This window comes from Squalius cephalus (genome assembly GCF_949319135.1).
Source record: "Squalius cephalus genome assembly, chromosome: 23".
NCBI lineage: Eukaryota > Metazoa > Chordata > Actinopteri > Cypriniformes > Leuciscidae > Squalius > Squalius cephalus.
Genome location: NC_137144.1, coordinates 7,002,614 through 7,016,863, shown reverse-complemented (window position 1 = coordinate 7,016,863; position 14,250 = coordinate 7,002,614). Strand labels below are relative to the sequence as shown.

General features: G+C 41.7%; 1 protein-coding gene across 11 annotated transcripts in view; it reads left to right on the top strand.

The window, feature by feature from the left end:
• ano3 (anoctamin 3) overlaps positions 1-14,250 on the top strand; it is a 156,386-nt gene that overhangs the window by 91,821 nt on the left and 50,315 nt on the right. For 6 of the 11 annotated variants that reach the window (XM_079859849.1, XM_079859851.1, XM_079859853.1 and 3 more), the window contains 6 exons: positions 5,247-5,329; positions 5,504-5,530; positions 8,244-8,384; positions 13,020-13,184; positions 13,628-13,664; positions 13,809-13,920. In XM_079859849.1, the coding sequence (XP_079715975.1) occupies positions 5,247-5,329; positions 5,504-5,530; positions 8,244-8,384; positions 13,020-13,184; positions 13,628-13,664; positions 13,809-13,920 (565 nt within the window). The remainder of the gene's footprint in view (positions 1-5,246; positions 5,330-5,503; positions 5,531-8,243; positions 8,385-13,019; positions 13,185-13,627; positions 13,665-13,808; positions 13,921-14,250) is intronic. The other 5 variants (XM_079859856.1, XM_079859850.1, XM_079859855.1 and 2 more) reach the window with 1 other exon arrangement.

The following is a 14,250-nucleotide window of genomic DNA, read 5'->3' as shown; positions in this document are numbered from 1 at the left end:
CGAGCCAACTGGTTATGCACAATGTACAATTTGCAAGGCTGTGCTAAGCTACAGTATTAAGAAGACATTTTGAGCATGGTGGATGTAGCGGTAGCGAACGAACCAGCAGCAGCAAACAAATGAGTTTGAGTGATTTCCTTGCCAAACCAACTCCCTCTTCGGTGAAATCACAAATCACAGCTAAATGCATGAATTTCTGTTGTATGGACATTCGGCCATTTGAAACGGTAGCGCAAGAGCTAATAAATGCTAATAAATGTTGGCCGTCTGTCAGCAACAAGTTTACTCCCTGACCCCACCACAATCTCCCGAAATTGCAAAGAAATGGCGACTGCTAAGAGAGGGGACATGGTTGAAGAAATCAAGGGGGTCATGTCGTTGATAAATGTGGGCATGACAACTGATATATGGACGGATGATCACCGTAAGATAAGCTATATGTCAATCACATGTCACTATCTCATACCACAATATGACATGAAGAGCAGGGTACTCACCACAACAAGCTTCCCAAACGAGGCCAAAACAGCTGACAATATCTGAAAAGAGTTGCAGCAGCAATTAGTCTCAGTCCTTGGATTTGATGTTAGAAACATTAGATGGCACTTTAGGCACATAGCCCGGCCTGCGATGCAAGATAGCCTTACTGTCGCCTGGAGCAAACTCCAGACACCCATGAGATATAGAGAGCGCCTGAAGGTCTCCTACTCTCCTCAGAGAAGTATTGGCTAATAAAAATCTACCTTGAGGGAAAGTATCTTGGCCTCAATTCAACTTCAGATGTTCGAAGGGGGACCACTGATGGGTGATGGGCCCTTCGAGAACCACTGCCAGGTCCCATGTGGGAACTCTGGTACGAGCCGCAGGTCTCATCCTCCGAGCCCCGCAGAGGAAACCTACGAACAGCTGATGTCTCCCCAGAGGCCCATCACCTAGAGGAGTGTGGAAAGCTGCAATGGCAGCCACGTACACCTTGAGTGTGAATGGGGTAAGACCAGCCGAGAAGCGATCTTGGAGGAGTTCCAGTACTGAAGCCAACCGGGCAGTTAACTGGGTCCACCTCACGCTCTGTGTGGAAACACATTCCACTTTAGGGCGTACAATCTCCTCGTGGAAGGAGCTCTGGAACTGAGTATGGTCTCAACCACTCCAGCTGGCAGGCCAGCCTCTAGGTACTGAGCCCCCTCAGGGGCCAGGCCCAAAGTTTCCACAGGTCTGGTCGAGGTTGAATATTGAGCCGCCAGCCTGTGGAAGCAGGTCCCTCCTCAAAGGGATCTAGAAGGGCAACTAGAAGTAGGCTGATCCCATCTCGACGGACCCTCTCTAGAACTCCCGGGAGCAGAGCGATCGGGGGAAAAGCGTACAAGTCAAGTCAAGTCATCTTCATTTATATAGCGCTTTTAACAATGTAGATTGTCTCAAAGCAGCTTTACAGAGATAAACGTATAATTTAAGGTAACAGAGATTGTTTCGGCTTTACAGCAGAGTTACGTTATTTCCATCTAAAGTTAGTTTTAATTGATTTGCTTCCGTCACAATGATCATTTGTTATTAAATTAGGGGCCGCTAAGACGACACCATTCCCTCTACACAGACTTTAAGCGCGAACCTGTGAGAAACGCTGATGGCGTTCACATGCGCAATTAGAATGGGTTCTATAGTTATGTGCGTTTGAATATACGCAGGTTTGGAATTCCCTACAAGCCAAGCCTAAACAAAATACTTGTCTTTCCTTATAAATTTTGATAAGGAATTTTTTTTTTTTTTTTGCTTTGGGGTAGGACCGCGAGACGAATTTTCCCGACAACGCCTTATCTGTAGAGTGGTAGTGGGATCCTCCATAGGGAGAGACTAGTTGGCACTTCAGCACTGCGTTGTCATCGGTCCAGGCGAAGATCCTTCGTCAGATCTGGATACGGCCTGGATCCGGCAGGCTGCAGGAAAAACCTCGGGATAAACACAGACACTAAAATTAGCGTAGATGCCATTCTTCTTATGATGTAACGAGTACATCAGGATTTTTGGGAAGTGTTCCCGGTTCCGGCTGACCTACTATATGCAGCCTAACATTAATTTATAAAAGTCTATAATGTATTATGTGAAAGCTAGGTCAAAGAGATGTGTCTTTAATCTGGCTTTGAACTGACAGAGTGTGTCTGCTTCCCGGACAATGGTAGGAAGACTGTTCCAGAGTTTTGGTGCTAAATAGGAAAAGGATCTACCGCCAGCAGTCGATTTTGATATTCTAGGTATTATCAACTGGCCGGAATTTTCCCAAACGAGGCCAAAACAGCTGACAATATCTGAAAAGAGTTGCAGCAGCAATTAGTCTCAGTCCTTGGATTTGATGTTAGAAACATTAGATGGCACTTTAGGCACATAGCCCGGCCTGCGATGCAAGATAGCCTCGGCCACGTCTGTACCATGGCATCCAAATCCAATGGGGCTGGATGGGTGAGAGAAAACCACAGTGGACAGTGGGACGTCCCTCGATACGCGAACAAATACACTTCCACTGGCCCGAACCTCTCGCATATCGTCTTCACCACCTCAGTGTGAAGTCTCCATTCCCCGGGCCTCAGCCCCTGCCTCGACAGGATGTCTGCTCTCTGATTCTGGTCCCCTGGGATGTGCATTGCTCTGAGAGATAACAGTTTCCCCTGGGACCACAGGAGGATCTGATGCGCCAATCTGGATGGAGGCATCCATGACTGCGCCCCAGCCAGTGAGGGAGGCGTCTGTCGAAATGGCTTTCCGGCGACATGACGCTCCCAGCACGGGGCCTTGGGACAGAAACCAAGCTTTTTTCCACATAGATAGGGAACGAAGGCATCTGCGCATAAACCTGATCATGCGGAATGGGTTCCCCTTCGGGGAAAACCCCTTGGTTTTCAACCACCACTGCTGGGCCCTCATGTGCAGCAGGCTGAATGGAATGATGTTGGATGCTGCTGCCATGAGCCCTAAAACTCTATGAAAATGTTTTACAGTGATGACTTGGCCTAGCTTTATCCTGGTCACCGTGGCCAGGGTGGACTCAATCCGTGCAGGAGACAATTGTGCCTGCATCGTGACCGAGTCCCACACCACTCCCAGGAACGTGGTTCTCTGGGCTGGTGCCAACATGCTTTTTTTCATGTTAAGTCTCAACCCCAGGCTCTGGATGTGGGCAAGAACGACATCTCGATGCCGAACTGCCAGCTCTCCATAATAAGCCCGCTGTCCATATAATTTATCACCCTGATCCTCTGAAGCCTCAGCGGAGCTAGAGCTTCATCCATGCATTTGGTAAACGTGCAAGGGGAGAGAGCTAGGCCGAATGGAAGAACCCAATATTGGAACACTTCGCCCCCAAAAGCGAACCTCAGGAACTTCCTGTGAGATGGAAGGATGGATATGTGGAAGTATGCGTCCCTTAGATCTATAGTGACAAACCAATCCTCAGATTCCACCATACCGGAAGTCCAGCAGTTCACTTCTACAACTCTGGTCAAACCAGAAGGAGGGCAAACCGAAGGTGAAGGGGTTGCATCAACTCACAGCTACAAATAATTATGCAGGAAACTAATAAAGACGAAATTGTGCTCCATCTTTATTTTATTTCACACAGCTATGCCTTCATATGCAGTGTGTAAGCACCATACACCACCCTCCGTCTTTTTCACTGCTAGGCGGATTCCATGGTGTGCAAGGTCTGTCTCGTCACCACATATGCCTTGCCATCAAACGAAAATACTCTTTAAACAAAATTGTTTATTTTTTGCTTTTAGACAAACTGAATGAAATTGGTTTAAACCTGGAAACCATTATTTTCAATTAGACCAATATAAAATGCACTTTAAATAACTGACACAGTCTTTTCACTTTTTTCAGTGTACGACATAACTGAGAGAACAAAGACATCATGACTCTGAGGTCAGGACTTCAACGCACCTCTTAACATAACCATGTCATGCTTTGACCTCCACATAAATCACCACAGATAACGATACGGAAGGACATGAAATTTGCACAGTTACCAGATAGAAAAAAAAAAAAGTGTATGCTGTAAATTATGAAAATATTAAAGGCAATCCATATATGCATAGGAACAGTTCAAGGAGGGTGATAATACCTGAAGAAAGCTTAGAATGTTTCCATTTATCTCACTGGATGTTGCTTGGCTAATGGATGGCAATTGATTTTCTGATTTTCTACTTGTGCTATTTATTTGCTTTTATTAGATACTATGTTATTTTTCCCACTGTATAGACCTTATTAAACAATAATTATGAGAAATACGAGACAAATTGTGCCCCATAGTGATGCAATACGCGACGCATCATCTGTAAATACAGGGTGATACTATATTTTATGTGACGGGTAGCAACCAAAAAGTTTAATTTGGTGTTTCGCTTTACAGAGTCTACTACATTGGCGAGTACTAAAGAAAGTCTTATTATTGTATTATTAAAAAATGGGGACCATATTTTTCCTGATAGAGAGACCCAGAGGGATCTGCAAGTCGAGTTCCTGAAAGCTCATGTGAAGACAGCTTTCAGGATGAAGACTGGACTTTAAAAATTAAACACTCTCTTCTTGGTCTCTCTCTCTCTCTGTCTTTCTCTTCCCTTCCAGACTGGGTCATACAGTCCTTTGGTAGAAATGTGCGACGTGAACTCAGAGCACAGAAACAGTAGTTTTATTCTCTTTGTACATTTGACAAGAAAACCTTACAGAACTTATCTTATTTTTACTTAACGTTTTATTTAGAATTCTTTTTTAGTGCATAAATCAGTTCCTAGGATCCTGTGAAAAATTCATGCTTCTGAATAAGCTAGCTGATTACATTCTGTAAGCAAGATTGAAATTGAATGTCTACCAGTGAGATGAAAAAAAATATAAAATTAATAGATCTAACCCAAAATTCTGATTGGACGAGCATTCAAAGCTGGCGTGAAATCTCTGATAACACGTTGTGGGGTTATTCTGTTGCAACTTAACGAAACCAGCAAGGTGTGTGGAAAAGACATACATCCTTTATGAACACAAAACCAGCAGCAATTGTGGAGTGGAGAAATGAAAGCATCAAATGCATAGTTGAAGCACTTATATTCATGTACGTACATTGAGTATGTTTAGGCATAAGAGGACCTGCCCTAGTCACCTTACTTTGAACACCGTGACTATTGCCTTTTAGTAGAACTGTCCTGTATTCTAAAGCTCTTTATGTTCATATCTTATTGCTTCCTCCTGTACCATCACAGCCACAGTATTCCTTGAGTTCTGGAAGAGGAGAAGAGCGGAGTTAACCTACGACTGGGATTTGATTGACTGGGAGGAGGAGGAGGTGAGCCTGCCTTCCTGTTTAAATAGACTTACAGCTGAAATTGTGATGCTTTATGTTATTATTTCTTTAGAAATATCATAATCATTTGAGACCTGTTAAAATGACCATTAAGCTCATTAACAATTATAACTGGTGTGTGGCCAATCTATGTGCTGTTTGTTGTATTTCCTATAGTGTAAAATCCCTGTCATGGTGTGTTCTGTGAGTGTGCCTCCTACTGTATAATGTTTTGTTGTGCATGCTTAGCTCCCAATGGGAATTCGTCTTAAGGGTGTTCACACTGATTAGTACTGACAAAACGTTTGGTATAACTTTAGCATGCAAATGAGCTGTGGCGTAATTCAGCGTCTACTGACGGGAGTATACGTCTTCTTTGAGATACTGTAGTCAAGTGTCAGCAAGATGGAAGAGAAGTTATTTTTGCTGCAACCCAGGCTATTTGGAAAGATGTGCCTGTAGCGACATTTCTTCAAAATGATATTACGTTGCTTCTTGCACATTGTGCAAAAGTGTCAAAGTGAAATGTCCAGTGAGTGACGCTAAAAGTGTGTTCAGTTTTATCTGAAACAGATAAATGTGAATCTGGGAATGTTTTATTACGCTGGTTGTTATACATATCACAGCAGTTTGGAAATGAAATAGTGGGTGAGTGGCTCTAAAAGGTAAATACTCTATCGCATTTGATAATAATGTAGTACCTACACAAAACTCTACACTTCTGCTTACCCTTACGACCAAACTGATAGTGTTAAACAAAAAACATGAGAAATCACATTTGCTGAAACAACCATGCAATTGTAGCTTGCTTCTTTAGTGTTCGAGCTCTTTTATTGAGTGTTGTGACTAGCATTTCATGGGATTCGTAGTGTTCCAGGTGGTCTTACTACGTCATCAAAAAAAAAAAAAAAAACATGTATATTGGATGTGGTTATAATGTAAATATAAAATATAGTCTTGTTTAGGAACCACATCAAAATCAATAGATCAATAATCTGCCCCAAAATCATAATTTGTGTGAAAAGGAATAAATGTTGTTGATGCTACTCATGTCATTTCAGATAAAAACTGCAGTGAATTATATGTATAGTTAAGTTTTTGGAGTTTAGCCAAAATGTAGGTAAAGGCACGTTTTTCCAATGAGCCTATGTTGTTTTACTGTCAGCAAAAACCCACTATAGCCAGTAGTACAGTTAAAGTATATTCACTTCCCATGATAAAATCTCAGTGTGAACAGCCCTTCTTGAATCACATATCACACATCAGCATGTGCAGAGTGACAGTGAATTCATTTATTGAGCATTGTTTTTGCAAATTAATTTGAGTGATGCGTGAACGTGTAATGTGTTTGAGGGAACACCTCAAAATAATCCAGAGATCAAAGTGATCAGATGTGGTTGATACTTGCTGTGGTGTTTGCATTCGTTGCCCTCTAGAATTCTGTTGTTGCTAGTTTCTGTATAACGGTGGTTCTCAAACTGGTTCGTGCACCTGAAGCATTTTACAAACCTCTTTTCCACCAAGATGGTGCTGATTCTTGTGCCAGAGATGGTGCTAAGCCTTGCAATTTTAAGAACCGAAGTGATACTGGTTATGAAGCTGTGGTAGCTTTTTTCTTATTTCTTTTGTGAGCTTTCTGTTTTCAATTTTATGTTGTTGTTTTTTTCTGCTTTTGATAACTACTTTTTACTGCAGACGTTAATACAGCAGCTAGCTAGCCAAACTGTTGTTGTTAGAAAAACTTAATCTTAGTTTTAATTGATAATTGGTTCCATGGTTCCACACCAGATTAAGATTTTAGAGCTTTTCCGGTCCGGAACCCGGTGGAAATGGAATGGGAACTAGCACCAGAACCAATGCTGGTGGAAAAGGGGCAGCAGGTGTGTGCCACACAACTTAAATTTATTTAAATACATTTTAAATGTATTTCCTATGTTTTATTTCGATTTTGTAATAATTTTATATATATATATATATATATATATATATATATATATATATATATATATATATATATATATATATACCCAAAAAGGGTATATAATATATCACCCAAAAAGGAAGGTTCTGCCTTCATTTACCTTCTCACTCTCATGTCATTCTAAATTGTATGACTTTTGTTCTTCCACAGAACTCAAAATTAAAAATTTTCTAAAGGCATTTTTTTTCTTTCTTTTCAGACATTTTGGTATGACCTTCACATAAAGTTATCGAATGACTTCAGAAGGCTTGACTTAAATGTAGCACATTTATCTCATTTGACTACTTTTGTGATACTTTTATAGTGCATTGTGTCTATTTTGGAGCTTAACTGTCCTAGATCACTATATGATTTCATTTTTTGAAGAGCAACATGAACAGTTTTCAAAACATAATCTTTTGTGTTTCAAGTAAGAAAGAAAGCAATATGGGTTTGGAAAGACACGAGGCAATATAACAATATAAGCAATAGGCAATATAAGACACGAGTAAATAATGACAGAATTTTCATTTCATAGAGTGAACTAATCCTATTACTGTATATCTTTGTTTTTAATATATATTTTCTTACATCAACATTATTACACTGAAAAGTAAGGGGGTGTCTAGGTGATACTTGGATGGTGTGATTCGATCAGACGGGATGATTGGCCTGAAAAGTTTGAGAACTGCTGATGTATACAGTCCCTTATATATTTAACTTCCATACTGCAGAATGTACTAATAAATGTATCTCATGTTGAGGCACTGAAGTGACTCATGTTAACTCATTCAGCTCATGTGAACAACTTCTGGATGACATCATCACTGGCCATCATGCCCAGCCAAAGCAGATGATGATGCTGAACATCTGTGTGTGATGAGATTCATTCATGAAAGCTGTACAAAGATCTTCAAACAAATGTTTTATGAGTAATATGATGTGTTTGTTAAAAAGGAGGAACTACGGCCCCAGTTTGAAGCCAAATACTCCCGGAAGGAGAGAGTAAACCCTATCTCAGGGAAACCAGAGCCCTTCCAGCCCTTCACAGACAAACTCAGCCGACTCATGGTGTCTGTTTCGGGAATCTTCTTCATGGTAAGATTCTGTGTTCAAAATATCCCTAAATATCCTCAGGGAAATATCCCCCTGGGGCTGGACGCTATTAGGGATGGGACGAAATATCGTTTGACGAAATATCGCGATACAAAACGTGACGAAACGCATCGAGGTCGAAAAAAATGGATCGCGAAATAAAGATAGATGGCACTGCTGCATGATTTGCGTAGTATATAAATAATTTCGTGTATTATATGTGTGTGTGTATGTATATGGGGCAGACATACAGTCTATGGTGGCAGGCTGGCAGCACCATCTGCTGATCAAGCAGGGTAAAACTAAAGGCCATTGCACACTGAGTCCGAAATTTTCGTATGCGTTTTTTCGTGTTCGTCAGCCTTAAAATTCGTCACGCACAGAAACCTTGCACACTGAGTCCGATGCGTAGGCTATTTATTAAACCTTTGCGGAAAAAAAACGCAAAAAATACAAAAAGATTCATCAAGCAGTGAGGATGAATTTGTTGCACTCTTTCTTCTTAAAAAGAAAAAAAGAAAGGAAATATTGGGTCCATCCAATCCTGAGATTGCGCCGAGAGGAAGGAGTTTCACCTCCTTATCAAGGAGTTGCGAAATTATTCCGAGCGATTCAAAATTTACCTCAGAATGTCAGTGGAACAGTTTGATGCTTTGCTAGCGATACTGGAGCCACATATTAAAAAGAAGACCACCAACTTCCGTGAACCAGTCGATCCTGAACAGGCAGTATGTCTATGGACGGACACGCACACACACACATACACACACGCGCGCGCGGCCGGCAGAAGCGCTGGGCAGACAGAACAGCTGTATACAGGTTATATTTTATTCAGTGTCTTTGTAATCCGCATTTTGTTTTTCATACAGTACTGCGAGACGAAGTGTATCAACTTGTCAGACGTCATTCTGGATTTTGTCGTTCGCTTGTACGGTGGCTCTGAATTTTCAAAAAACCTCTCAAAACACTGTCTGTGGATGCGAAAAACGCAGAAAACCGAACCCAATCCGAATTATTTTTTTACGGACGAAAGTTTCGTAGGTCAGTGTGCAAGCGTGATTGACATAACGTGAGGTTGAATTTTTTTTTAACGTGCGAAAATTTCAAATGCGAATTTCGGACTCAGTGTGCAATGGCCTTAAGACTGTGTGTAAGCTATGCCATGCTGTCATTCCGTACACCACATCCAACACATCAAACATGAACCACCACCTTCAACGTCACCATAATAAGTTGTTGTTATACAGTAAAATTGTTTTCTTTTTTGATATCGTATCGTGACGTATCGTATCGTGACCCTGGCATATCGAGGTGCATCGTATCGTGAGTTTAAGTGTATCGTCCCATCCCTAGACGCTATGGTGCAGACGTGGCCGAGGCTACGTCTGTACGCCTTTCACCCTGTGGCTCTGCTCCCAGTGGTTCTGGAGAGAGTCCGCCAGGACGGAGTAAGTCTACTGCTAGTAGCACCAAGCTGGCCGAGTCGAATTTGGTTTGCGGACCTAATTCATCTCCTCGACGGCCCTCCCTTGGAGATCCCGATCTGGAGAGACCTTCTGTCTCAGGCAGGGGGCACAATATTTCACCCCCGGCCAGAGGTTTGGAATCTATGGGTTTGGCCTCTGAGGGGGCCCAACTCATAGAGAGTGGTCTCTCAACCGAAGTTGTTGAGACCATCCTTATCTCCAGAGCTCCAGCTACGAGGAAATTATATGCACTTAAGTGGAGAGTTTTCACTTATTGGTGTCACCAGCATCAGTGGAATCCAGTTAACTGTTTAGTCAGTTCATTACTCGAGTTTCTGCAAGATCGCTTTGCATCAGGTTTATGTCATTCCACCTTAAAGGTCTACGTGGCGGCCATTGCGGCTTTCCACGCCCCGGTAGGTAGTACATCGTTGGGTCGAGACCCCCTGATCATCCGTTTCCTTCGTGGCACCTTGAGGCCGAGGCCTGCAACTCGCACTAGGGTTCCAGCTTAGGGCCTTGCTATAGTTTTGGAAGGGCTGTCAGGGGCTCCATTCGAACTAGAGCCCTGCACGGGCCAAAAACTCCAGCCCTAACCCGGCTCTGACCCGTGGTGTTCAAGCCCTACCCGGCCCCAGCCCGACAACGGCTGCAATTTTTTCAGCCCGAACCCGACCCGAGACCAACATCAATATCACTTTAAGCTCTCTCTGACGCGCCTGAAACATCACCAATCATGCCCACAAATATTGAACAGACTGTCCATTAGAGAGAAGCATAAGCATGCAGTGAGTAGAGAATATAGCGCTACGGGATCCAACCGCAAAAATAAGTAAATAAACGGCCTACCTTTCTTTGCTTTTAAGTAACTGAAGAACAGTGTTCAAAACAATGTTCAAAAATGAAGAACTCTTCGCCAACTGGCTAATGTTAAATAAAAATAAAAAAATCCAACTTCTCCCTGATCCTCTGCATGGTCAACTGTCACCTGTTAATGCACGTGAGTGACGCGTGCGTATGCGTATTGCGTTTGTGTTGCTTAGGCGATGTATAATATTTATAATATAATAAATATAACAATATTTCATACACATTATGTGACGTGTGCTCTGCACGTATATTATGGGCACAATGAAAGGAGAGAAGTTAAATAAGCCCGAGTCCGACCTGAGCCCGATCTGTAAAAAAAAAAAAATGGCCCAAGCCCGGCCCGAATGGGCTTAGTGTGTTGGGCCCCGTCGGGTCCCGACGGGCTTGCAGACCTCTAATTCAAACCCCTAGATTCGGTCTCAGAAAAATTTCTGACCTTTAAGACAGTTTTTCTTCTTGCTATTTCGTCCTTCAAGAGTGTCTGAGACCTTCAGGTCCTTCCGGTTTCTCCCACCTGCCTTGAGTTTGCACCCGGAATGGTCAAGGCATTCTTATATCCCAAACAGGGATACATCCCTAAGGTGCCGAACAACATTCCGAGGCCTATTGTGCTGCAGGCTTTCTGTCCTCCTCCGTTTACTTCATCAGACCAGGAAAGACTGAATCTCTTGTGTCCAGTGCGAGCACTGGATACTTATGTCCACAGAGCTGCCCAGTGGAGAAAATCAGGTCAGTTGTTTGTCTGCTTTGGGTCACATAAGAAGGGTCTTCCAGCCTCTAAGCAGACAATCAGCAAGTGGATAATAGAGGCTATCTCTCTTGCCTATGAGTCCTCTGGCCATCCATGCCCTTTGGTGGTTAGAGCTCATTCTACTAGGAGTATGGCGGCCTCTAAAGCCTATCAGGGGTCTCCCTTCAAGAGGTTTATGATGCGGCGGGTTGGTCCTCGCCGTTCACATTTGTGAGGTTTTATAGCCTGGACCTGGATGCTATCCCATGGTGTCAGGTGCTTCTGTCTTAGATTGCCAGCAGTTTTACATCAGGCAATTGTAAGTATGGCATTTTGGGTATTCTTGTTCCCAAAGCATCATTGACGCATCGCGAGTTCCCTCGAAAGGGAACGTCTCAGGTTACGCATGTAACACTAGTTCCCTGAGAAGGGAACGAGACGATGCGTCGCCTTGCCATACTTCCTGCATCCCTGTGATCGACTTGCTTACGCTACTTCGAAGCTAATGCCGGTCAGACCGGATGTGCTTTTATCCTTTCCTGGTCGTGACGTCATCCGCCCATGACGCTCACTTTCGGCATTGTACTAGTTGACATACATGCTTCAGACGCAATCACGCAGAGGCATTCCCAACGTGTCATTGACGCATCGTCTCGTTCCCTACTCAGGGAACTAGGGTTACATACGTAACCTGAGACGTTTTGTGGCAAGTTGCTTGTAATTATGCATAATTTTCTGTTAGTTCTATAGTAAATATATGTAACATGTAGGCACTAAAAAAGAGTAACACAACTTTTTAGCAATTTTGAGGAAGAAGGAATGGACAACATTTAGAAAACAGTTCTTATTAAATGTAATGCTTCCAGCAGCCTCTTATGTAATACGATAATTTCATTAATAATAAATTATATTATATAATTATAGAAAAATAGGTATATCAATTTATTAAAATAACACTTTAACAAGACATAGTTACACGATACATGTACTTACTATAGTAATGACAGTAAATTATGCATTATTACAAGCAACTTATCCTAAACCGAACCCTAACCTTAACCATTTAGTAAGTACATGTAGTTTATTTATATTATTTAGTACTTGTAACACTGTAACTGTTGTTGAACTGTTACATAAAATTACATAAAAGCCAAGTAATATCCACCAGTGGGAATCAGTGGGAATCATGGGAAAATAATTACACTTAAAAGGTAATTATAGATTAAAGACTCTTATAGGAGCCAGTTGGATGTAGTCTGATGCATACGTTACATATTTTATGCTGATGCTCCATCTATACAGGCAAATTAATGTCATGAACATTTTGATTCCAGTATTTTCAGTTCCCAACCCTATTTGTAGCCCTAAAGAATATTTCAAATTTAAAACAAATAATGTAGCTAAAGTTAGCTCACTTAAATAACTGTCTCCCTCTGGTGGTCTTGAATTAAAAGACAATGCATATCAAAACCATGCCTAAGTTTATAAAATACAATTCTTAGACTTATCCAAATATATTTCCATCTATTTATAATATTTCAGTTTGACACCTTGTTCATCATTTTCTTCCAGATCTCTCTGGTTCTGACAGCCGTGTTTGCCGTGGTGGTGTTCCGGCTCATTGCCATGGAGAAGTTTGCTTCCTTCCAGTGGGAGTTTGTGAAGAAGAACTGGCAATTCGCCACCTCAGGCACTGGAGTCTGCATCAACTTTATGATCATAATGTCTCTGAATGTGGTTAGTGTTTTTTCTCTTGTCCCGAAGGCCTCTTCCCACCAAGAGAGAAACAATAAAGTCCCCCTAAACTAAAATTGTCTAACCGTTTATGCAAAAGCTCCACACAAAATGAGGAAAAAGTATTTGGTTTCACTTTATTTTGACGGTCACTTTAACACATTCTATTGACTATAAGTATTGTTGCACCTACATGTCTTCTAACTCTCATTAGATTGTTAGTAGAGTATTAGTATACTGGTATGGCTGGTAGGGTTAGGGTTAGAATAATTTGCAAAGTTACTGAATGTCTGTTGGAGTGGATACAACTTAATTTCCATTTCTATGTGACACCAATGTGACAATTTTATTCTCCTGAACACATGGAATGGAAATGCTACTTTATTCAGTTAATATTTTCAGCCTTGTCTCTAATGTTACTGTTTCCATCTTCTTTCACCCAACAGGTCTATGAGAAAGTGGCCTACCTACTTACAAACCTGGGTAAGTGTTGATTCAGTCAAGGTTACTATTGAGGGTGAAATTCATGCAGTCGTCACACTGCATGTGAGAAACTTTCCTCATGGCTATAACATGCAGTGCAGAACTTCCCGAATGATTCTCGCATGGCTTTCACTTGTGATATAGAACACCCACGGACAGAATCGGAATGGGAAAACAGCTTTGCCCTCAAGATGTTTCTCTTCCAGTTTGTCAATCTCAACAGCTCTACCTTCTACATAGCTTTCTTTTTAGGGAGGTAAGCAACTCTTGAACTAGTTCACATATTATTCAGTTCTTGTTTTGCCCTGACTTTATCACTTGAGATCTGTTATTTTTGTCCCATTTTATTTTAAAGGTGCCGGATTTATTATTTTGTCTGTAGTAAAGCATAAATGTACCATAATATGTTTGCAGATATTTAGGAAACATGCTAAGTTCACATTCTTTTTTTTCCTCTGAAAAGCAATGTTACAGCCAGTTATTCTGCTTTGAAATGTGTGTTCCGTGTCGGAATATCTGTTTTTGTTTTGGTCTGTGTGATCCCGCCCACTGCCAAATACCCAAAAGTATTTCAACACCCCAAGTT